This window comes from Anas acuta, chromosome 2 (genome assembly GCF_963932015.1).
Source record: "Anas acuta chromosome 2, bAnaAcu1.1, whole genome shotgun sequence".
Lineage (NCBI taxonomy): Eukaryota > Metazoa > Chordata > Aves > Anseriformes > Anatidae > Anas > Anas acuta.
In genome coordinates this window covers 78,050,072-78,074,976 of record NC_088980.1, presented here as the reverse complement: position 1 = coordinate 78,074,976, position 24,905 = coordinate 78,050,072, and the positions used below count along the sequence as shown (strand labels likewise).

General features: G+C 37.7%; 1 protein-coding gene across 2 annotated transcripts in view; it reads right to left on the bottom strand.

The window, feature by feature from the left end:
- Nucleotides 1–24,905, bottom strand: part of LOC137850629 (cadherin-6) — a 104,231-nt gene that overhangs the window by 12,678 nt on the left and 66,648 nt on the right. For both annotated transcript variants that reach the window (XM_068670870.1, XM_068670869.1), the window contains 6 exons: nucleotides 15,826–16,120; nucleotides 14,176–14,295; nucleotides 11,992–12,159; nucleotides 10,327–10,514; nucleotides 8,591–8,844; nucleotides 2,694–2,830 (listed from right to left, as the gene is read on the bottom strand). In XM_068670870.1, the coding sequence (XP_068526971.1) occupies nucleotides 2,694–2,830; nucleotides 8,591–8,844; nucleotides 10,327–10,514; nucleotides 11,992–12,159; nucleotides 14,176–14,295; nucleotides 15,826–16,120 (1,162 nt within the window). The remainder of the gene's footprint in view (nucleotides 1–2,693; nucleotides 2,831–8,590; nucleotides 8,845–10,326; nucleotides 10,515–11,991; nucleotides 12,160–14,175; nucleotides 14,296–15,825; nucleotides 16,121–24,905) is intronic.

Below are 24,905 nucleotides of genomic sequence, written 5' to 3'. Positions count from 1 at the left end.
TACAATATAGACTAGGCTGAATTTTATGGTAAAATACATCAATATAAATGTTGAATTTTTATAATAGGCGGAAATCAAATGTATTCATTTGAATTTGCAGGACTACTTGGAGGACTATTTATAAGAGTATACCTTTCTAACAAATGCATTTAAATATATAGCCAAATGCATTTCTTTTCCTCCCAAGAATTACAATTTCTTTCTTTCCTGCCTTTTTTTTTTTTTTTGGAACTGTTCATTACATATTTTCATTTTACTTCTTCAAGGTGCTTAAGATCCCTACAATTGAAAATGATATTACAATAAACAGCAGCAGTATAAATACTACATGCTCTACGGACAGGGGCCTTTTTTCTGATTTCATGGCAATATGGGTTGAAAGATATTTATGCATTGTTAAGTTCTTTTTGTTTCTTTCAAATTATTTTTGCAAATGAATTGGTGTAGATTAATTTGTTTGCATTATCCTTTCATTACTACTGAGCTCCATCTCCAACAAAAATGTCCACCATATGAAAGAGACACATCTGCTTAAATCTATCCTTCTCTGTAGTGTTATGTTTTGTTTAGCCAGCAATCACACCACTAAAGTGTTTTTTTTTTGTTGTTTTGTTTTGTTTTGTTTTTTCTGAATGCAGCCTCAATGTCCTGCCAATGTTTGAATTAACTTTAAGTGTTAAGTAAAGAATATTTATTATCAAATGCTCTCAGAATTGTCTCTGGAGAATTGGCTGTGATTCGGCATCTGAGAGTCGGAAGCCCTGGGTACTGAGCTTTATTAACAGTTTCCCTCAGAGTGTGGCAGATGTAGTGAGCCTGTCTTTCACCAAGTATTTGTTTGCAACACCAAGAGCATGATTCTTAGGGCTGCTGAGCAACTGCAGCTCATGCTGGTGAAAACAGAGAAGATTAAAAATGCAGCTAGCTACGCTTACTGGCGATTTCAGAAAATTCAAGGCAAAACAACTTCTGCATTTCCATTTATTTTCTACTGTCAAATGAAATTATGAACAGTCAGCACTGAAAGATGTTTCTCTTCATGACTACCATTATTATTTTTTATTTTTTTTTACTTTTTATTAAAAAGGGAGCACACATCTCTCTGAGTGTGTGTACTGCCCGTAACTTGACTGGCTATTTCTTTTAGCTAACTTCAGTGAAATATACCCGGAGTTCGATATGATGGGGTGTCACTGAGTGCAATTAATGGTTAGCTCTAAGTTAGTGGAATGGGAAGTAGCTAGCTTTGCTAGAAGTGACTGGTTTTAGCCAGAAGCATTAAGCAGTGGTGTTTTCCAGTCTAGTCTCTTGAGACTAAAATTAGTGTGGTAGCCTGGATCAGACCAAGGCTCATTTCAAGAGTAGCTGAATTTCAGCCAAGAAAATTGCCTTTGGAAGGCATCTACCCCAGTTACGCCAAATTCAGTCTGGGCTCAGTGATGCACAGCCTGGGAAGCAGCTTGTTGCAGCCTGGAAGGTTTCAGACTAAAGAGGTATGTAATTAAGACATAAACCTGTGTCAGACACAAAACGTTTATTTGAGAGCATTTGGCCCAGGAGGTCTGCCCTTAGGGGAGGAGTCAAGGACTGAAACGGGTATTTCATATAGATGCTAACTTGGTTTTCAGGTAGTATACAGTTTGCTGTAGTGTATATTATGTCAATTCCACTGGGATCAAAGCAAGTGAGCTTACTAAATATTCTTGCTATTCTTTCCTTTTCAGGTGTTTATTTTTTCACTTCTCTTCTACCCATGAGCTCAGTCTGTAGTGCACAACTCTTGACCCTAGATCACTCCTTCAAAGACTTAACAGAAACACAAATAACTGGCTAAGTCAGCCAGAAGTCAGAGTGTTTGGTATGCTAAAACCAGATACCTAGCATAAAAAGGTGCAAGCTTTCAAAAGAAGGGGAAAACTATTTAAAAAACATAATTCCTGTAGGCTCTAGTGCACTACTCTCATACAACTCCATCTGCTTGCCTCACTAGTATTGTATCACTTCAGTTTTCAGCTTTAAAAAGACCTAGAGAACAAAGAAAACTGGAGTGAAATACCCCTTCGTTACACTCTTCTCGCCATAATGAGAACTGCAGCTGAGTAAGCCGTACACACGTACATGCAAAATGAGAAAGTAGAATTTGTATTTCTCTCAGATCATGTTTAAAAAAAGAAAGTTATTTAGCCTCTGCACTGTACAAAGACTCTGGGACAGTCACAGAACTGGTGGCAACATTAGATCTACCACTCCACTATGCTTCACAGTCATAGGCAACAGCTAGCATGCACATCTTTATCTAGATCCCTGGCAATTCAGCTCTTAAAATAAACGTGATTATTAGCAGTACCACAAGATGACTGTTTTCTGAGCAGTCCTAAACTAAGCAACAGACCAACAGACAAATTTGTGATACGGGCTGTGAATTCAAAGGACATTAAAAAAATGGCTATTAGTGATCAGAAAACATAGCATAGTTGCCTTCCTCCCTGCTCAGCTGAGTTACCTCTTGATGTGCGGTGTCCCTAGTAAACATAAAGCTGCAGATCACCTCCTCCAGAGTTTCAGCTTCTTCATTAGTATTGAGTGGACTATCCATATAACCTGACATCTGTCCAGCCGTGCTTTCCACACACTCAGCTAGAAAGCTAAATTCATTACATCAGGGACAGCAGTGGTATTTAGGTTTGACTTACTGATCTCTGCTGCTATTACTGTAATGTTGTGCCATAGCAGTGTTTCCCGGTCAAGGGGTTTTGAAGTAAATATCGAACCGTTTCCTGAATCGATGTTGAATACTCTGTCCATATCAGTGTGTCGATCTACAGAATATCTGCAAATACAGAGAGAGGGGTTAGGAGAATGCTTTCCTTTTAATTTCTATCTTCTTTAACCATTTTCTAAGACTAGACATAAAACACCCAGTAAATGGGGTTGCCTTTTGTTTTCAGCGCAGTCTTCAGCGTCGTTATATATTCACACAAAGAGCTTGTTCTGAGCTACTGGATAATGACACATTGGAGGTTTGATTTAGAAGGTGGGGCATTGTCACTGAATAAATGAATTACTGTGGAATTTACATACCTCGGAGAATCATCAAAGCTTTGTTTTTAGTGAGAAATGTGAAGTCTGTGCCCTGAAAGATAGGAAGTTTATTTTGAGGCTGAGATGTCTTTCCCATTATCAAACCCTCTTTTCATGGTTTGATATCTCAACTGTTCCAAATCATTTCTGATTTAAGATCTGACAGCTGGGGCGCGTTCCTGCCTTTCACTTCCCAGTGTTTAAAAAGACTGCCCCCCCAAAAAAACAAGCTGGCACGGAACAGAGATTCCACAGTGCCTCTCACATGAAGGTTTGCAGTAATTCATTAAAACTAATGTGCTCAGCCCTGCTTGATGGTATCTAGACGTGAAAATGAATGCTAACAGGCTCTGGAGGAGCTCAGAGCTTAAATACAGATGCAATTTTCAATATGAACTTTTTTTTTTTCCTGCTGAACTGAATCCAACTTTAAAAGTGAACACTCCAGTTCATGGGACAGTGTCCTACTATCCTGATCCAGATGCTTATGCTTCATTTCATCTCTCATACAAATTCTTGCATAAATTATGATGTTGCTAAAGCAAGAATACAACTGCATTATTCTGCTTTTGTTTCTAGCTTGAATGTGTGCTGACACACAGTCCAGGGCAGAGCCTTATGAAGCCCAGTGGTCTCTTTGCAGGCCACGTTGGTGGAGGCAAGGAAGCTACAGCTATCCCTTGTGTCTAGTCCAGGATGAAGACATGGCTGAGCTGGCATGCAGTCGGGTGAAAACTGGGCCAGGAGAATGACAGGCAGAGTTCATTGTCACTACAGAACTGCGGGGAAGGCAGAGGGTGAAGAAAAATTTCCACTCCCTGCTCTGCCCTAGGAGCAGCTGTGTGACATGTCCCTTACTCTGCATAGATTTCCCAGGGCCTGTGCAGCGTTTCTTAACTTCTGAGAATAATCTTGTATGGAGGCAGGAGAGAATAGAAGAGTCCAGCTGAAATGTGATTTTAAGAAAGGTTTATGTTTAAAAAAATAACTCACTAATTATTTTGTAACTTCATGTTTTCCCTTTTCAAATAAAACATACAGAAAAAGGGATAGAGTATCCACATCAAATTAGACTGGTCTTATTCTAAAATAAGAACTTAGTGTCAAGTACCTTCCTAAACAAAATTATAGTAGGTATTCATTATTCTTTTATCTTTTTACACATTAAGTTCCTATGGAAGCAACGAAATGAGATTCAAAGGTACTCGCACAGCAAACTTTTTTTTTTTTTGGTAGGACTTGCATAGGCATGCCTTGTTAGTTGATTTAGCCTTTATTCTTCCTGTCATTTGACTAAAAGTGTCAAAATTTTAGCTGCACAAAGTCAACTGCAGTGTCACTAACCTAGTTCCTTTATGCAGCATTATAGCATTACCATCAGCTTGAACAGAGCATGTGAGAAGGTACGTAATAGGCAGCACTGAGTGATGGGACAGCTCCAGCAAACCATGTCATTATGTCCAAATCTAAATATTACACATGAGTTTGTTGACTTAGCTGAAATGTTTGATGGAAACTAGTTTACACCAAGCAGTCCGACTCTCTTATATTTTGACAAAGTAAGTATTTGATATGGTAAACATTTCATTTTAACTTTCATTCATTCAGGCTTTTATATGATATTATGTTGGTATTTTGTGAATTTTTTTTTTTCAGAGATTCTTCAGATCTTTTCCATACCTTTCAGCTGAAATACTTCAGTATTTCCACTTCACAGTATATCTAGATTTTTCATTCTTATTTGAACTGAAAATATCAGGACTTTCCATAGATTAGCTGTTCCAGCCAACTGCAATAGTATGTTTCAGGCTCTTATTCAACAAGATATTTAAGTAAGCATCTAGCTGTAGGCATGAGTTGTCCATTTGTTGTTTTCTTCTTCAATTATGCCATCACTTATTCTTCATATTATGAATGGACTTAAAATTTCTTACAGCCTTAGCATATTTTAATGCTTTGGCATATTGCAATCACTGTCATTACTTTGTAAAATTGCCCTGTTCAATTTCATCTGTTGTAAAGTTTCTGAATAAAATAAAAGCAAATGTTCTGGACTTTTTCTAAGGTTACCAGAGCTGTATACATTGAGGATGTTAAGAATTAAAACATGTAAATCCCAATGAAACAATTTGTATATTTAGTCATTTGTGCAGTAGAAAGTTAAACTCAAAAAAAAAAAAAAAAGAACCGGAGAGCAGCTTCTTAATGAAATGTTAATTTTATTTCTTCATATTCAAGAGAAAATACATACAAGGTCATTGCAGTTAAAGTATAGTCCAATTATACCATTAACCCTGATCTAGAAGGATGATTTTAATAAGCTAGACTGTCACTTCTGTTTCCCAGTTTGTATAATCCAGTCTCTTTTGATCAAGGACCGTTAATTATGTGAATTGGTGGTGATTCTGACTTATGGATCATAACCTAGTAAGAATTAAGCAGACATCAAACTCGTTTTTATATTTATTTAATGAAATTACTCGTGCATATTTGTCAGATTTCAGACATTGTCCCTTACAAACGTTTAGGAATTGACAAGCTAGGAAGTTAAAGGTATCTATAGAGATTCCATTCTCTCCTTGTACATAGCAGGAAAAAGGAGAGAGTGAAAGAGAGACTCAAACACATGCAAATATGTTGTCAGTAAAATACACAAACAAAATTAAGCCTTACATTTGTTTGCAGTTCATTTTCATCTGGGAAACTTTAGTAAATCAAATCACAGCAGGGAGACAGTTCCAGTGACTGATGAACTTCATTATGCCTCTGAGGAGTTACTATAGCAAAAAAACTCAACTAGCAATTTAAAAAGATCTGATGTACAATACAGCAGAGCCAGCTGCAGCATTATTTTTCCAGTATGCAGTGGTTCCTAACATCATTTCTGTTTAGATCGAGCACAAGCAGAATGCAGAACTTTTTTTTTTACAACGCAGCTGGACAGTGGTGTGTCACTCGTGAGTGTATTAATGTCACTATGTATGGATGATTATTCAAACATAGCCAAACATCTATTGGTGTATTTTTGTATTGTCTTAATGTCATGTGGCAGCAAAGCTTAGTTATAAGACCTGGACTGATTCTCTACCAAAACACATATTGTGAATGATGAAGCACTCTTACAACCAGGGCAGGTACCTGCCTCATATTCTGCTATTGCTTCATTGTCCCCTGATGCTCAGCAGCTTGCTGTCTAATGCAACCACAAGTCAGGAAGATTTGTGGGTCAGGAAGGGATGTGTGTGTGAATTTTTCATAATGCATTTTCATAATGATATTGTGAAGGTTTCCTTTAATGGAAGATCAAAGGGGCTTTCATCTAACAGAGTTAGGGCTCACTTTGTTTAAAAAGAGAAATCTTCACTCAAGTAGAGGAGAAAATGAAAGGTTTTCATTGTAATATCAACTGTCTAAAGATCTTATTTTTAACTGTCAAGGAAAATTGACAAGCAAGTGACAAGTCATATATATACAGTCTAATTGTATCTTCCCCGAAGCTCAGAGTGAAAATCAGTTTTAGCATCTCCACTGCATGATGGAAAAAAATCATCCTGTCAAAAAGATGCAGACTCAACCCCTGACCCTAAATTCTAGGAGATACCCAAGATATTAGCACCATAAAATTACATATATTGCAAGATAACATCTCACAGGCTGCTAGTCTCTGCTGATTTCATTCCTCTCTTAAGATTTTCATATTTCTTCTTGCTGTGTTTATTTCTGTTATTCTAACCTCTTCCTCATTTTTCTTTTTCTACTCCTTTCACCTTGATTGTTGCTTGTTATTAGTATATAAAGGAGACAAGTTTTCTGCTGCTTTGCATCAATTTTGACATCTCTACTAAATTTTGTTCAGTAATTATGCTTTAATATGCAGAGTACCTGTACAGCATTTAATCACTGCCCTTTGAAAGATAGGTAAGTTTTAGCACACACATTCATTTAATAGAAAAGAGCCAGTAGGCAACACTCAACAATGCACAGCATAATCCCTATCCACTGTAAATCACTTAACAATTAGGAGGTGGTGTTGGTGTGAAATGCAAATGGTTGTAGTTATCACCACAGGGAAGCAGGGAAGCATTCCCCTCATTCTCCAGTGCCATTAGATACGAAAAAGCAGTTTCATATGAAGACTGGAAGGGGCCTGGGTTTCACTCCAACCAATTTTGTCATTTTCATTGTAGCATACCCACTAAGACATGCTATAGAAGTTATCTGTTTTGTCCCTGGGATTCACCACAGTCAACAAAGTACTGTGTTGCCCTTCATGTTACTATGCTCTGCTAATCCAGAACTTCCTATAATTCTTGCATGCAAATGAAAGCAAACCTTAATTAAAATTAGAAGGCTTAATCTTGAACAAGAACTCACGTGCAGAGCATTGCGTGAGAACCGAAAACAGTTTCTGCAAGAAAGGGTTTTAGGCTTAGTTTCTTCATCTAAGAAATTATGGTGATAATATTTACCCATCTCACAAGATGAGCTGAGAGCTTAAAACTTATTTATGCTTCATAGCATTGTAAGATATCTTGATGAAAGATGGTTGTTGCAGAAGTGCAAAGTATTGATGTATTGGATTTTTATTAAACCTGCATTGTTCTATTTTGATCTTAAGACTAACTATTGCATTTCCAAGATGCCCAGAGACATGCTGAAATTTGACCTGGATTTAATATTGCTGTATTTTTTATTTCCATCTCTTACTACCTTGTCAGTATTAATGAAATCTAATTAAAGCACACAGATATTTAAAAGTTCTTTCACGTTCTATCCAATATGATATAAATACTGAAGTATGTTTTCAAATACCCACTGAAACAATGGATGTATTAATTTACCAAAGGAAAAAAAAAAAAAAAAAAAGAAGGCTTTAGTTTAGCTACTCCAACCTTAACATTTCCTCCACTTCCTGTAAGACTAGTTTATTGATTCACGGCTAGAGCAATTTATGAGGTCCATAAGCCTGATTCTTTTCTTACTAAACTTACACTGATACAAGTGAGAACAGAGTCTGTGTGCGCACCAAGCTGCTTTTAAGGCACTTCTGCTTGTGGAGTATAGAAGGTAAATGCAACCTCTGTTAAGCAGGTCTGGATGGACAGGAGAAGAAAGAGATGCTGAATCACTCCCCTGTCATACAGCCAAGAGGATGCACTGCACTGCACTGGAAAATGTTAGAGGCGGGAGAAGAACACTAATATCAACTTAGTGTTCTTTTGCAGTACACTCTCCCAAAGTAAAAAGAACATTACACAAATACACAAACATTACTGAAGAGGCTAGTACGTAATTCAAGATGCAAGTGCCATGCAAACACCATCACACATACAAAGATAAGCTAAAGCGAGAGAGATCATTTACCATCTATGCTACCGCACATGCAAGCATATCTGAACAATTTCATTGTTAAAAGTGATTTTTTTGTGTGTGCGCTGACATAAAAAAAAAAAAAGCAAAATCAAAACAGCAACCGAATTAATAATGAGCTGAAATAGTCTATGCTTACTTGACAGGGTTCTTGGCAGCATCTGGATCTTGAGCTGTTACTGTTCCTATGACACTGTTTATTGGAACATCTTCTTTCACTTCAATTATATACGCTGGTCTGCTGAACACGGGCGGCTCATCTACATCCTCCACTTGAATTCTGACTGTAGCTGAGTCCTTGAATGGCCCCAAGTAGAGGAATCGAGGGTCCACATGAGTGTTGGTAGCTTCCACTTTCAGAATATACAAGTTTTTATTTTCGAAATCCAGTGCCTGGGAAGAGAAAGTAAAAGCTTGAGAGATGTGTGGGGACTGCTGTGTCTACCAGCCATATGAGCTAAATGAATGGGGGGTGTCATGGAGAGGCCTATGCTATGTAACAGGAGCCTGAACTGGAATTAACATACCAGCAGAAAGGAGAAAGACTGGCCTCTTTGCCACCAATAAGTTATAAAAAACAAAATAACAAACAAACAAACAAAAAAAAACAACAACCACTTTTGCAGGGCATTCTGTGCCCAGAACTTCTGAACTCCAAATAATTGTACCTTCTCAAATAGCCTCAACTCTTCATGCTCTTTATTCTGTCTTTTTTTTTTTGGGGGGGGGGGGAAGGGATGTTTTCTTGATTCCCCCTGTTTGTGGGAGGAGTGGGGATTTCTAGGAGCTACTTGTTAAAATATTGGCATTCCATCCCTGAAATGAATCACTGTCATCTGGTGTCAGAGGACATCCTGGACCACCCACAGAAAATATGGTTTTATGATAGTCAATGACTATGCCGCACACTGATAAAAGTATGAAGAAGAAGCATTTAGGGACGGTTTGTTATAGTACTTAAGGAAATGTGGGGAGAGACTAGTCACCCCACTTTTCCATTAAGTTGTAGAAAATTCACAGCTTCTGTCACCAACAGACAGAAATGCAAACAGAGTTAGACTGATATCATAATCAGCCCCTGGAAGGCATCTCTTAAAAAACGAGTAATGACAGGTGTCGTACTGATATCAACAAGCAAGTGCATGTTCAGAAAATCTACACAATGTCTATTTAGTGATGACTGAACTTGAATTGATGGAGGATGATATCTGTAACCTTATCAAGCTTGCCTGATAACCCACTGTAAACAATATTTCTCAAACCTTTTCTGACAGCCAGTGTGCAACCTAGTAGATGATGTCTGTTGTGATCCAACAAGGCACAATGATTTTTTTTTTTCTGAAGTAAGAGCATGTTGATGGATTTATTAATTACGTCTTTACAATATGAGTCAAAATAAGTTTGTCTATGTACTTTAATACATTTTAGCTATGCAACTTAATACCTTCTGATAGTGTGAAGCAGGCAATGTGATACCGCTTATTTCTGTGGTGTCAACACAGCACCTTCCTAGTAAGTGAACAAATCTTGTAAGCATGTTAGGGATAAAGTCACAGTCGGACGGTGCTTTCTTGAGTTTTCCTGTAGACATGTTCAAAATCAAGATTTTTTTTTTTTTGCAGTCCTATCCCACTCCATAGATTATTATTCTTTCAGATCCCTTAAAGCATGGACCTTGTTCTAGTAAAGCAGCAAGCATCCAAGTTGCTTGTATAAAAGAAACTTTATGTAAGTAATGTTATGGAGGTTCCTAATAGACAGCATCCAAAATAATAAACAAAACAAGTTGTGCTAAAAATGGCAAACTAATATGCAGTAGATAAAGTTTTTGCTGGTATTTCAGAGGCTAGGATGAAGTGTGTTTAAGAGGTGTACCTTTTTGACGGTTATAATTCCTTCCTGTGTGTCCTTGTCTGTGGTAATTCCAAACATGTCATATCCATCCCCCTCAGTGATGCTGTATTCAATCTCCGCATTTTCGTCCACATCTGCATCATTAGCTTTTATCCTGCCGATTGGTGAGTCAGGTGGTGTAGATTCAGGCGCTCTAAATTGGTATGTGCCTACAGCAGACAGAGGAGGAAACTTCTGTCAGTTGGACTTAGGGTATCTTGGACAACATCTCTGAGCCCACTGTCCATGTTAGGCTTGCACAGATGAGTTACTGAGCCTTCAGCTTTTGCCTTACTTTCATATGGAGAAAAATAACTGCTTCTACCTTTTTTTCTAGTATGAAGGATACATATATGTATCATTAGCTACATATGTCCTTTTCTGGACACTATCACAGTCTCTGTTGGCCACGTTAAAACTAGATAAGAAAAATGTGTTGAGGTCAAAAGACAAATAAAATATTAAGAGCTGCCAGAGGCCGATGCAGCTTAGTATCACTAAATGCAAATCCAGCCCAAATGCATATTACTAATGTGCTACACTGAATTTCTCCTCTGAGAAAATCCTACCTGGGGAATGTTGGCATTATGAGCCTGTATCTTTGGCTTTTATATTGAAGACACTCATGTCCAGAGATGTATAATTAACTCATTGGAGGCAGAGTGCTATATTTCCTCTTAACTTGCTCTAATTTAAATGGAAACACTTTGCCCACAGCTAAGAACAGACTTTGAACTCAAATGACAAGTTGCTTTCAGTAACTTTCCCAGTGACTTAACCGCCAAAGCTTGCTGATTTGTCTGATACTATCTGCAATTATTTTCTCAAACAGCTGCTCTTGACTTTGACACACACTGACACACTGATACACACACATGCACACACTGAGTATTGGTAAGACAAAGCAAAAAAAGAAGGAAGAAAAAAGAGAGAGAGAGAAAGAGAGAGAGAGAGAGAGAGAGAGAGAAAGGAAGGAAGGAAGGAAGGAAGGAAGGAAGGAAGGAAGGAAGGAAGGAAGGAAGGAAGGAAGGAAGGAAGGAAGGAAGGAAGGAAGGAAGGAAGGAAGGAAGGAAGGAAGGAAGGAAGGAAGGAAGGAAGGAGAGAAAGAGAAGTGGATGAAAGCTGCATCACCGAATTACTTATAACTATGAACAATCTGGTATATTTATGTATGTGCCTTTGCTTCTGTTTGCAATTAATGTCGGAAAATCCATTGAGGCAAATGTTTCCTGGGTATAGGCATTAACTTAAACAGAATTGCTCTTGGGATCATTTTACGTACTTAAATAAATGCTTCAAAAGTTAAATATGTTGTATTAGAGCAGATACTTTAAAAGACAGTCAACCACAAGGTCTATTATAGAAATAATATTGATCAGAAAATACAGATTGTATCAGTCAAAGCTATTAATGGGTAGGAAAAATAGGAGTTGTTTCTGTATGTTAATTTACTTCTCAAACTATCTACTGCAACTGTTTCCCAATTATTGCAATTAGCCTTAGCATGATGCTACTGTTTGCTCGTGTGTTCTCTTTTTCTTTCTTAAGTGACGTCTTAAACTCAGTAAAGTCATAACAGCAGAAACAATATATGAGGTCAAAATAATCCATTTTACTGTAAAGACATAGAACGTAAATGTTTCATACTCTGGGGGAACCGAGGAGGATTGTCGTTTACGTCGGTCAGTGTGATGTTCACAGTGGTGGTTCCTGATAATCCGCCCATCTGGCCTCCCATGTCCTTAGCCTGGATGACCACTTGATATTGCTCCCTGTTTTCACGGTCCATGTTTAGCAAAGCAGTTTTAATAATGCCTGAAAACATGAAAATTAAAGAGGCAAAATTCACAAGTAATGTACTCACTTTGATGGAAATTCTTGTTTAAAAAACAAAACAAAACAAAACAAAAAAACCCACAGCCTTAAGAACAAAACAATCTCTATGTAATGAGTAAACTTTGCCCAGTACAAATATTTACTGTTATGAGATGGCACATTAAATTACAGACTTGTCATACCAGATCTCAGGCTTCTGCCTATATGACAGACACAATAGCAGTGGCATCCCCAGAAAGATGTTCTACCTATTTGTGAGCAGTATTATTTTACATAACTATTTACCCCTTTTCAGTTCCATGCTAAAGTCTCTCACTGAACTGGAAGAAGGCTCATTGTTCATTATAATGTGCTTCATCTTTTCTCTCCTGTTCTGTCAATATTTTCATTTTGACAGACATGGCAAAAAAAATAAATAAATAAAAAGCTAACTTCAGCAAGACATCATTAAAGAGGCAGTACAACATTAAAATGGGAGAAGAGAAATTAATTAAGAAAATTGTGAGCATCCAAGCATGCCCAAGTATATATATTTCTATTTATACATTGATTGAAATGATTTTGCCAGTCTGTTCCTTCTTCAAAAGCACAAATGTCAGTTATAAGCAAAACTCCTATTGAAATTCAGTCATTTAGATTTACCGTGAAACAAAATGTTTGCATTCTTACTGGATGTCTCAAGGCTAAGAAATGACTCCTTTGTAGGCAAAAGGAATGAAATCCACGTACTGAAATCCATGGGAAAATTCATAGCAGCTTCAACAGAGACTTAATCGACTCTGGGAGTTTTGCAATTGATTTCCATGGCTGCAGAATCAAGCCTGTGGTTTACCTTGCTTTCCCTCCATTCCCCATACAACCCTCTTGCTAAAAGGTTATTAATACTGAACTTTCAGGTAAATTATCCTTTTGTACTCTAAGAATACATAGTATATTGTCCAAGTCTGAGTGAGTGCATCAGTGCAAAAATCCTCTTATTTTAGTATCTAGTACCTTATGTTTGAAGGGAAGCTTTTTCCACCTTCCATTTTCCTCTGAGACATCTAATCTTTACTTTGCCTGAGTCTCTAAGATTTAGTTAAGAAACAATGTGAAAACCCGATTAATTGTCTGGGATAATCCATTCCTTTCCTGTAAGGTTGCTGAGGAGAATGTCTTCTCTAGCTTCCAGCAACCTAACAAAATGGATGTTTCCGTTTAAAGAATTTCTTGAAATCCTTTGTTTCTTGTAGAAGAAGTTTGTTATAAGTCTTGGGAAGAGAATACCTATGTAGTGAGATAGTCAGTGGTACAGCAGATTCGGTCCACCAGAATTCGTATGTGTTACACGCACGGGTTCCAAAGCAGTCTGTTATTCAGCCCATAAAAAATTCCAGTCACTGTATTTAATTTAAATATCTTCCAAAAACAGAACTCAGAAGTTTGGGATTCTATTTGTGATCTGCTAGTGTAGCGCAACAGCCAATTTTACCTCTTCTATCATTATTCTTAATTAAGATTTCTTTCATAAAATTAGCATTAAAGTGATATGTTGCAGATGTACAGAAATTATAATTGCTTTAAACAAGTTTTGAAAAAGCACAAGGAGAAAAAAAAAAAAAAAGAGCAAACCTTCAGTCTTAATTTAGCCATTATGAAGATCTATGAGGATTAAGCACTTTTTTTCTACACCCACCTGTTTCTCGTTTTCTTCTAAAAGCCAACCTATTTGGTTTAATTTAAGCATCTACAGCAGTCTCTGTACCCACTGCTTGTTAAAAATGATTGAAAACTGGTTCTCATTCAGTACTAATTGTATTTATTAGACTTTGCTGGTAAGATTAAAATAATGTAGGTGTCATGTTTACAGATGTATCGCTCTATTAGATTTGTCAGATTTTGCACTGAATAAGATGTAATCTCTTTGAAGTTTTTGTCTAATATGTCCTAGCTTGGCTTAGCATGTCATTTTAAATTGCAGACATTGTCACAGAATGACAGATAAGTTCTCCTGACCTGTCTCAGATTCAACAGAGAAATATGGCTGTCCCTGGAGAATGCTGTAGACAACTTTAGCACTGTTCCCATATGTAGGATCATCGGCATCAGTTGCAGTGACTTGCACAACAAAGGTACCTGCAATGATAAATTAAACAAAATAAGAATCTGCATTTTTTTTTCCATGTCCATGACAGCTTATGATGTAGAAAAAAAACATAACTCATGTTCAAGTCAAACTTAGGGCAAAAAGTGGAGATATTCTTATTTTTCAGAAATTTCTCTGCTCATAAAGGTCATAGATCCAAAACCAAAATGATAGATGGCTTTTTCTCAATTTATTAAAATGCAGTTATTGACTGTATTTGTAGATCCCTTACCATAGTTCTTATGAACAAACCTGAAACACACCTTTCCCCACATCCGGAAGGTATTTAGAATTTGAATCTCGGTCAAAAATGTACTTTCAGAAATTTACTCATGCTTATGAGTTAATTATGAGTTAATTAATGAGTTAAACTAAAATTTACAATCTGAACAATCTTAGACTTGAAGGTGCTTGACATCAGAATGTAAATCTGTTTTTTCATACACCTTCTAGAGTAAGAAATGGTTTTGAATCCTAGGCAAAGTGTTAACAAACATGAAAAATTAGCTTAGGTTTAAAACATTTAAAACAGATTTGTGAATAAAGTATTCACTTCACATATTAAAATGTGAATATTAGGTTCTCCTTCAAAAGATGAGTTTTCATCCATGTGACAAGCCCCATGAATGAGAGGAGAGAGTATGCCCCAAAGTCTTTATTTTCATATTGGCTGAGCTTTATTTTAATCTCATTCTTGATCATGATTAATTAACGTTTCTTTCCCTAGGTATTATTTCAGATTAGAAATGTGCTTCTTGCAGTTCAACCATCCATTGCTCTCTGACAAAGAAATCAAAATGACCTTCCTCAGAATCACAGAGAAAAAATCAAAACCTGTCAACTTCTGTGAAAAAGATCCAATCTTAAAATCATATTTCAAGGAAATTATTTTCTTTTCTTTTGTTGATTGATTCTTACGGCTTGATACATTTGAAACCAATTGAAAGATTTCAGTGGACATCAGTGGACTTGGGAGCTCATTTTTGTTGCCTAAAAAAAGCAACAAGGGTCATAGGAAGTTAATGACATATCAAGAATTAGTGATGAGTTGACTTGGCTGATAGTTTTCTCTCTTGAAGTGTGTACATTCACTTCTGCACTTGCCATTTTCCACTTTTTTTTTCTTTTTTTTTTTTTTTTTACTTTCTTGAACTAAGCAAGATTTGCTTAGTAATTCTAGGGGTTGTGTTGACACACATGTAACATACTATTAAACTGCAACTAAATCACTTTAAAGGTATGTAACAGAGGTAAGCTCAGCTTACTTTCACTGTGAACTAAACAAGATTGCATTAACTTGCTTTTTCTGTGGCACAACAGAGAGATTGGGTTGCACTCAGTGGACACTTCTGTTTTCAGCAAACTTCTGTTGCTAATTCTCCTGGGGATAGATTTTTTAAAATAGCTGAGGTATTTTTACTCAACTCAAACAACAGATGTCTCTAAACTTTGGGGCCTTAATAAAATTCACGTAAAGAACCCGTATCAGACACTGAAATTAACTGTTAGTTAGCACCTACCAACTTCTGACATTTCAGGGATGCTGGCATTGTAAACGTCCTTTGTAAACATTGGCTCATTGTCATTGATATCATGGATCTTAATGATGAACTCAGATTCTGGTTCCACTGGTCTTCCAGTCCTTCTGTTTATAGCCTGGGCACGAAGTATGTATACAGGCTTTTCTTCCCTGTCTAGTCTCTTTGTGGCCTGGATGTCACCAGTGTTTTCATTGATAATGAAGAGGTCTCCTGCTCCATCTCCTGAAAGGATGTACTTAAGTGATCCATCTCCTTTATCCTGGTCTGAATGCAGCTGGTGGTGAAATGGGAATTAAAAAAAAAAAAAAAAAAAAGGAAAAATAAATAATTGGAACACAATTCTAGGTACTTTATCTTGTTATCATGATACAGGCTTTACTATTATTAACGCCCAGCCAAAAGGCTGTACACTGCTTTTAGGAAATGAGATGATACCTCAGTAGGAGCACTGAATTGATAGAGTTGTGTCTTGATGTCTGAATTGAATTGAAACCATTTGCTGTATAATAAAAAACTAAGAAAAACCACAAACTGCAGCTGCCACAAGCTAAGCATACGTCGATCTGATCTAAATGCCAGTGGCTCAGGTGAAATCCTAGGAATATATAGGATACTGAGATCCTACAGATGGAAAAACAGCAGACTCGTGGATTGCAGTAAGCAAAGAATTAAAAAGTGGCCATGCCAGTCACTTCCTGAGTTTAAATACTCTGTTCTGTGCTGTTATGTCCCCTGGACTACTAAGTACACAACTAACAGGAAAATACATGTATTAACAAATGGAACAAACTAAGAGCAGAGGCAGTCATGTGTTCCAGACCATTCCAGCACCGGCAATGAAGACATCATTTCCCTTTATCCAAAGGGACATGGACCAAGCTGAAACATGGTGGGGGCAGGGGAAAGAGAATGATGATAGCATGCAAATCATGAGCTGCCCAAACCATCACCTTTTTATCCCAGGAGACTTCCATTTCCCTTGAAATGCTGCTTAGCACACACAAAGTACAACCGATTAAATCCTACTGTGATGGATCTTCCTTTGATAAGGGCATATTTATTCCCCTGGCTTTAAAATCAAGGCTAATCAACTACATTTTATTTTCTTGATACATCAGAGGAAAAATATATATTTATTAAAATGGATTCTAAGTTTGGTTTCATCATTTTATGACAAAATTATTGAGGGAAAAAAAGATCAGGTATCAGATTCTGCAGATGGTTGATTTCATAGAAAAGACATGTTGATGAGTCAGGAGAGATGGACGTTCTCGATCAGCTCATTGCTTCTCCTCCTGAATGCAAATAACAAAAAATATACCCAGCTGAATATTGTGAATATGTATGGTGAAGTATTTAGCATTGCTGGATAGCATGCTGCATAGAACAGAAAGATTTGTAAGTTGGAAGAATATAAAATATTACGATCTTCATGTAGATTTTTCCAGTGCTTGGCTATGCCCCAACCACACTGGAAGGGCAGCCTCCAGTATGACCATATGGTCAATGTTTTGGGCTTCCTCCAACCTTCTGCCCAGATCAGTGCTATGCTGGCAGCATGCTGTCAACATCCTTGGTGGCACAGCGCTCCACCACGTGCCTGTGGTCCCTACAGAAAGCATGCTCCATGCAACCACTCCAACTTCAAGGGCAAATCTCTTTGACACCACACATGCAAAGAGTGTTCAATAAAACAAAATCTCAGAACTGTAGCATGCTTAATCATTAGCAGACGTGCCGAGGCACTGTTCCTTCATTTTCTCCTTCAGCGAGAAAATGAGCATTCAGTGTAATTTTGCACAGAGCCCTTTCTCTTGATAATAAGAATACCAATAGCCCGCTTGTATGCAACACTTTTCATCACATTTCAAAACCCTTCACAAAAGCCGTCAATAACACTTGCTCTGTTTTTTGAATAACAATGTATAGAAACTTCAAGTTTCCCAAAACTGTACATGGAATAGAGCTCAAATCTCCCGAGTCCCAGTCAGTTGGCTATCAGGCCTACAGAAATTATACTACTAGATAGAACCTAAGCCTCTGAAGAATATCTGTTAGACCTGCTTGTTAAGAAGTTAGACTAGAAGTCTACTGTGGGAAGTAATTATAATAGGATATTTGAATATAATTTTTTCAAAGGCAACCTGCAACAAAAAAAAAAGGCATGGAAAGAATTCTGTCTTTAAAAATGTGTGTTACTTATGGTTGTTTCACACCCCAAAATTTAATTTTTGTTTGCCTTGAATGCCTCTTTAATTTTGTCTGCATCATATTGGGAGAAAAACAGCCCTCGGTAACAGACCATCATTAATTCATATTAATCATGGAATAGTGCTGTTGTGAGATTTATTACAGGCTGACTCCCAAAATAATTTTTATCACCATTTTAATTAAAACTGGTTTCAAAGAACAAGGTAGCAAAAAAGGTCAAGCTAGAAAAGGTGTTGGAACCACTGGGAATTGTTTTCCATAATATTTTTTACATAGTCTAGACCACCTAAAGAGCTAAAAATAGAAATGTGTGATTTTTTTTTTCAAGTCAATAGTTTATGAAATTTCCATTCTTTCCCTACAACTAATCTACCTGTGTAAGATGGATTGTGACTCTGTGTATCAAGAAAACGTATATCTCAGTGTACTAACTCATTAATGTTGAAAATGAGGTGATCTTCATCAAAGAAAGCTTCAGTCTCTAGCCCTTCAGCAAAACCACTAACTTTTGAAAATAAATATTCTATATGACAAGATACTTTTCAACTCTGTTACCTTCAGTTTTAAAACTTTCCTAAGACATGACAGAACAAACTAAGTGTTCAGTTGGTCAGACAGTAAATGGCATATTTACTGTAAGAATGAAATCTGAGGGAGGTCACATCTTGTGACTGGTGTATGTTACACAGAGCTCAGTCTGGCTGAGTGCCTGCTCTTCAAACCAACAGTGCCCTTACAGTGTGTCACCACACATGGCCTCAAGAACCTGCTTCATAAAGATTCTCAAAAGGTATAATTACAATGCTTGATCTCAGTAAATTATGATGATTTTCTAACCATTCAGCATCAGGTGTTTTGTTTCTTCTTTTTGGTGGGATAGGCCAATATCACAGCACCAGCATCGACTGCTTAATAGCTAGGCCAAAATAGTTTGGATTTTGTGCCCTTCTTTTTCAGAAAATAACATTCCTGCAGATATGTAGGAAAGTTTCTTACAAATGTTAAATTTGCAGCATTCACATGTGAGGCAAATATCTGGAAAAACAATTTATTATTAGATATTACTTTATCTGTGCTTGGCTGTTTGCTTGGTATAAAATTTTATCCAGACAAAAGCAATCTGTTCTATTTTTTCTTAAGTGCCAGTTTACTTGGAAGCAATATTCTGTCTGTGTGACCTATATGAAAGGGGAGATTGCTGCTCTAATCACGTTAAAAAAAAAATTAGGAATAAAATGCAAAGGCGAAACTAATGGTGCAAGCTTAGGCCAAAAGAAGGGCCCAGAGGAGAGATGCACTTAAAAATGCAGTTGATGGTGTTGTACATAAAACTTAACACAATTGTTAGGTTATGAAGATGAAATGAGTAGTGGTAACAACCCTGCTTTCCTTTTAAGCTGAGGTTATTTTTCACTACCCAGACACCTCATTTCACAGGAAGTTTGCTGTGATGAGATATGCATATAAAGTATACTGCAGATGCTTTCAGCAGGGCAGATTGTAGCCAACACAAGACATTATAGCTTCACTCTGGGTGCTAACCCGTGTTGCAAAAGAGTGTCCATTATCCTCTGCATAAAGTTGGTCACAGGCCAGATAAATGGACCATGGCAGATAGTCATGGGATAGAATAATACATTGTGGGACACAGTGCTCATGTCAGCTGGACTGTATCGTATTACTGTTCCTCAATACGATGTTAAAACAGCCAAATGTTTTTAGTGCTCCACTTAAAATTAGAGTTTTTATTTCCTGAGGAACTCAGTGTTACTCAATGACATTCATGTCAGCGGGGCACTGAACTGAGCAATACTCCAAAGGTAAGCAAAATTGTGAAGAAATAGGTCTATGCTGTTGCAAAAAAACAGCAAATGCATCATCAATTGAGGTGTATTAATATTATTGTAAATTGATTCACTCAGAATCTTGTCAGGACACTCTTGTGAAATCACCCATCAATCACTGGCTAAGGCTGAGGATGAATGACAAATTAAAGATTTTACTATGCCCTAGGCATACTTTTACTCATTGTACTTTAATGCCACTGTTATGTGAACCATCTGGTTTGCCTTTAATGATTTATAGTCAAATAAAAACTGTCCAGTTTTTTCCTTCCCCCCTTCTCCACCCCCGAAGTGTCCTGGCCCAAAATACTAACATGGCTGCTTCTGAAAACAGCCAGGGCCTAATTCCTCCAGCAAGAAACACAAAGAGATGTTTAAAATGCTTGCAGGACTGCAGTGTTAGCCACCTGTATTTGACATCATGCTCATTGTCACATACATAGGTAATTTTAAAAGAGGATTTTTTGTTGAATGTAGCCACAATCTGAAGCAGCCTTGCTCTCCACAGTGTCACAGTGGCAGAGGCCCCCAAAAGCAGCAAGGGCAGTGACAAGCATCTCCTCAGCATGACTGAAAGGAAAAGGTAGGTGAAAGCTGTGCACAAAGCATTTGTACTGTGAGCATTTTTTTTTTTCTGACTGAATACATTTACAGTATTTGTGTTAATCTCCAATACGTTGGATTGCTTAACTTTAAAGCAAAAATCCATGAAAATTTTACCAGGTTTTCAAAAGTTGAATCAGACACATGCTGCACAAATAGGAATTACTTCAACAAAGTATGTGGGGAGAATTTAAGGGAGTCTTTCATGTACTTTCGTAATAAGACTATAAACTGAAATGGCATGAAAGCAGCAGATCAAATTGGCATTAAGTTGTTAATGTCTGGCTTTGGTACTGCAAAGTGCAAGAGCTGTACTCCAAAATGTCGGCAGTACTCCTGTAAGAAGCAGCGTTAGTGTGTTCTAACACAGGTGAGGGCCAGGCAAGGCCCCTCCCAGTGCCCCACAAGCAGGCGGGCACTGGGGGCACTGGGGCAGACCAAGCAGAGGCACCTCCATGGGGCCATGGCCGGGCTGAGCCCAGCTGGGAGGGGGCCACGGTCAGGCAGGGCAGGGCTGCGGGGAGCAGGAGCCCGGCCTTGCTGTGGCCTCTATGGGGCAGGGGCTGGTGGCCACAATGCTGCTGATGGGCCTCAGCCTGGTCAGAGACTGGTGGGGCCCTTTTGGGGCCCTTTACTAATCACGCAAAATTCACCTTGATACAAAATTGTATGAAACAGCAGCACCAAAGCTCTGTAATGAAAGTGAGGTCCCATGTATTATAATATTAAGCTCTGTCTTTTTTTTTTTTTTATGTGTGTTAAAATGGAATACATTAGAGAAAGGCAGCTTTCCAGCACACATACTTGTAATGAGGTTTCACTGAGAATGTACTTTTATAGCTGTGGTAATTAAATTCCAAAAAACTGAAATTGCAGGCCATGGATATTTTCCAGAGTGAAATAACATCCCTCCTCTACCTCACTCTGTAACACTGATTTAAACATTGTAGTTAATCTCATTCAGGAAGTGGCTTTAGGTTATGTAAGACAGCTGTAAATTGCAGTTTAGCTCCCACTAATGTCATATCACTGGTTATGATACCTGGCAATTCAATGGGCTAGGCGCTTTTCCATCCATCCTACAGACCAAGTTCTGGTTCCTGTTATGAATATAAACCCCAACTCCCTGAATTTTAGAACAGTTCCTGGACTTCTACAAAGACACAAGCCAATTAACCTTGGGATGTACACACTGAAACATCAACCTACAATTATCTAGAAATAAACTGCCTCATATCTTATTGTTTGTGTTTATTAGAAGAACTTGCTATTCTGGAGTTGCTGTGGTCACATTGTCTCCCCAGCACAAAAATGAAATAGAGACCAATTATTAAAGTAGTAAGTAGGCAGTTGGTAACAAAGAGAATCACTGGTTTACACTTGGCAGCATTCACAGCAATGATTTCACTCCAAATTGAATAGATCCAAACAGCAGAGTCTTGTCTAGTACTGAACAAATTCAATGACATGTATTGCTTGAGGTTACACAGTGAGATGCTACAGCATTCAGAAAAACTAAAGCACTCAAAATACCGTAATACTATAATATTGCACATAGTTTCTATTTCAGAATAATAACCTCCTTGTCCCTCCTGATGCTTTCTATCCCTGTAACGTCAACAACCCCTGTAAATTAATATCATAATCAACACCATTAAAATCATGAAATAATCATCCCAAAAGCTTTTACTCCGCTTGGTGACTCTGGAAAAAAACATTTTTTGTACATTACTACTTAGCACTAGTACTAAGTACATTAGTACTTATTTACTTACATATATTTTGCTGAAACTTACTTACTTGCTTCCTAATGCCCCAAAAAGTACCTGCCAAACACTGAATGTATGCTAAATACCTACAAATTCATACACTGTGTCACGTATCATCAGGGCAAATACTTAACTAAATACATTATTTTAAGACGTAAAAGATTTGTTTTTTTCTAAAAAGCTACTCCACAAGATCCACAGGGAGATCCAGCATCACCAGAAATGAGAGATTTCCTGGGGATGTGTGTGCCATGTTCTTATGGCTTCAATTATGCAAAGCTCTGGTTCCTTTCATGGTTCACATAACCTCTCTTTCTGACTCACCCCTTAGGCAAAGCATCCTGCTCTTCCTCCTATCAGTTAGCCTCACTGCATGGTATTTCATACATCCTGCTCCAGCCATGTCCTCAAAACCTCTTGCCTGCAAAATGCTAAGCTCCTTCTCATATCCCCTAAATCCTGGCTGGGAAAGAGTCAGAATGTTCCGTGTTTGGCAGCGGCTTATATGCCTACTTATGGCACAGCCAGCTGACCAGTCAAGGCACAAAGTAGGTTTCTTTGCTTCATGCAGCTACTGTTCTTCCAAACTGTTTAGGAAATGAACAGTTTCAACACTTTTATTGCTCTATAAAATTTAATTTGAAGTGGTTAATGGACTTAACATTATTGAAAGAGGACAGTGAACAGAGACTGTGGCTAGAACACTGAGGCTACTTGTCTACTGAGGTCACATACCTGGATTGTTATGTTAAGATGTAGGTACCTACCTTTAAATTATATCATTATTTCAAAAATTTAACTTAAATTTCTGGTAAAAATGGGAGGATGCTAAAAACTAATTTGGAAGAGAATAGGAGAAGGTGTTTAGAGAGCTATAAGAAGTGATTCCATTCTTACACAAAACAATTTGAAGATTGTATGAACATTTATACTCTACAGCCTCAAAAGAGGTGGGGGAACAGCAGTTTGAAGTAAGATTCAAACACTGTCGTTTCCAAAGAAAATAAACGAACCAAACTAGAAGTATTGACAAGCTGAAAAGAGAAACACAAACAGACTTGACCTTACCAGAGCACAGCACCATCATTCCAGATGTGCAGCTGCCAGAAAGAGCTCCTACATGCAGGGGCTTTATTTAGACTATTATGACAGGTGCTTGAAGTAGATAACCACTTTTTTATATCTCTTCACTAACCCAAGATCTGCTTTCCTAAGCAATCCAGCAATCTGGAGCACCTCCCCTATGAAGAAAGGCTGAGAGTGCTGGGGCTGTTCAGCCTGGAGAAGAGAAGAGGGAGACCTCATTGCAGCTTTTCAGTACTTAAAGGGGGCTTATAAAAATGATGAAGAGAAGCTTTTGCTCATGCAGATAATGATAGGACAAGGGGGAATGGTTTTAAACGGGAAGAGGGGAGATTTAGATTAGAGGTTAGGAGGAAATTCTTCACTCAGAGGGCAGTGAGGCCCTGGCACAGGCTGCCCAGAGAAGCTGTGGATGCCCCATCCCTGGAGGTGTTCAAGGCAAGGCTGGACAGGGCCCTGGGCAACCTGTCCTATTGGGTGGCATCCCTGCCCATGGCAGGGCATTGGAATTGGATGATCTTTAAGGTCCCTTCCAACCAAAGCCGTTCTATGATTCTATGATTCTATGATTCTATGATTCTATGATTCTATGATCTTCATTGTTCCTCACTTTCTTGACTTGTTCATCTTGACAGATGTTGCAGTTTTACAGAGTACTTGAATTAGTCTATTGTAGTGATTAGTTTACTACAGAAAGTGTAGTTACTATATTATAGTTAATACAATAAACCTCATACGGCTCAGTGTGATTGATTCCAGAGTGTTTGAGTTTGTGAATGCAGTTCTAATTTCCTTGCTTCCCACCAGGCCTAGTGAAGAAAAAGGTATGACAGGTACACAGTACCTATTTGAAGAAATCACTGCTCTGATGATTAGAAAAAATCTTGCTTCCCAGATTAGCTGTGTTCTCGTGCCAAGATTGTTTTTCTGTTTTAAGGACCTCCTCCCACATTCATGTATTTTTCCTCTTCCAACATTTAAAGATAATAATCCCTTATGCTTGCAGTACTTTTCTTTGCTAGGCTAACAGCCTATATGTATTCTTCTATTGTAAAATGGGCACTTTTCAGTCCTCAGATGGAATCCTGTTTACAGTCATAGTCTCTCATTTTCGAGTCGAGTGGATTCCAAAAACAGTCAGTGAAGAAAAGGCCAGATATGAAGGACTGATGTTCCCACTAGTTTTTCTGTAATTGGTCCATTTTTATAGTCTTTCCTTCTGTATGAGCGGATGCAGGTTTTTAAACAGTGATGTTAATATTTTCCTATCCTCATTACAAATGAGTAGGTACATTTGCCATTTTCATTGCCATATTGAACTAGCTTCTTCCTGTCATCCCAGGACTGACTAAAACACTCAGTTTTTTCTCCTTTTCTTACTGTTTCTGATTTATGAACATTCATTGTGTATTTGATGTTTTTTCCCAACTCCTATTTCATGAACATTGCATTTCTATCCTGTTTCTATTCCTTCCATCTTTAAGATCATCTTTTTCTTTCTGTGAGATATTGTGATCAGTGGTAAAGGATATGATACAGTACTAAAATC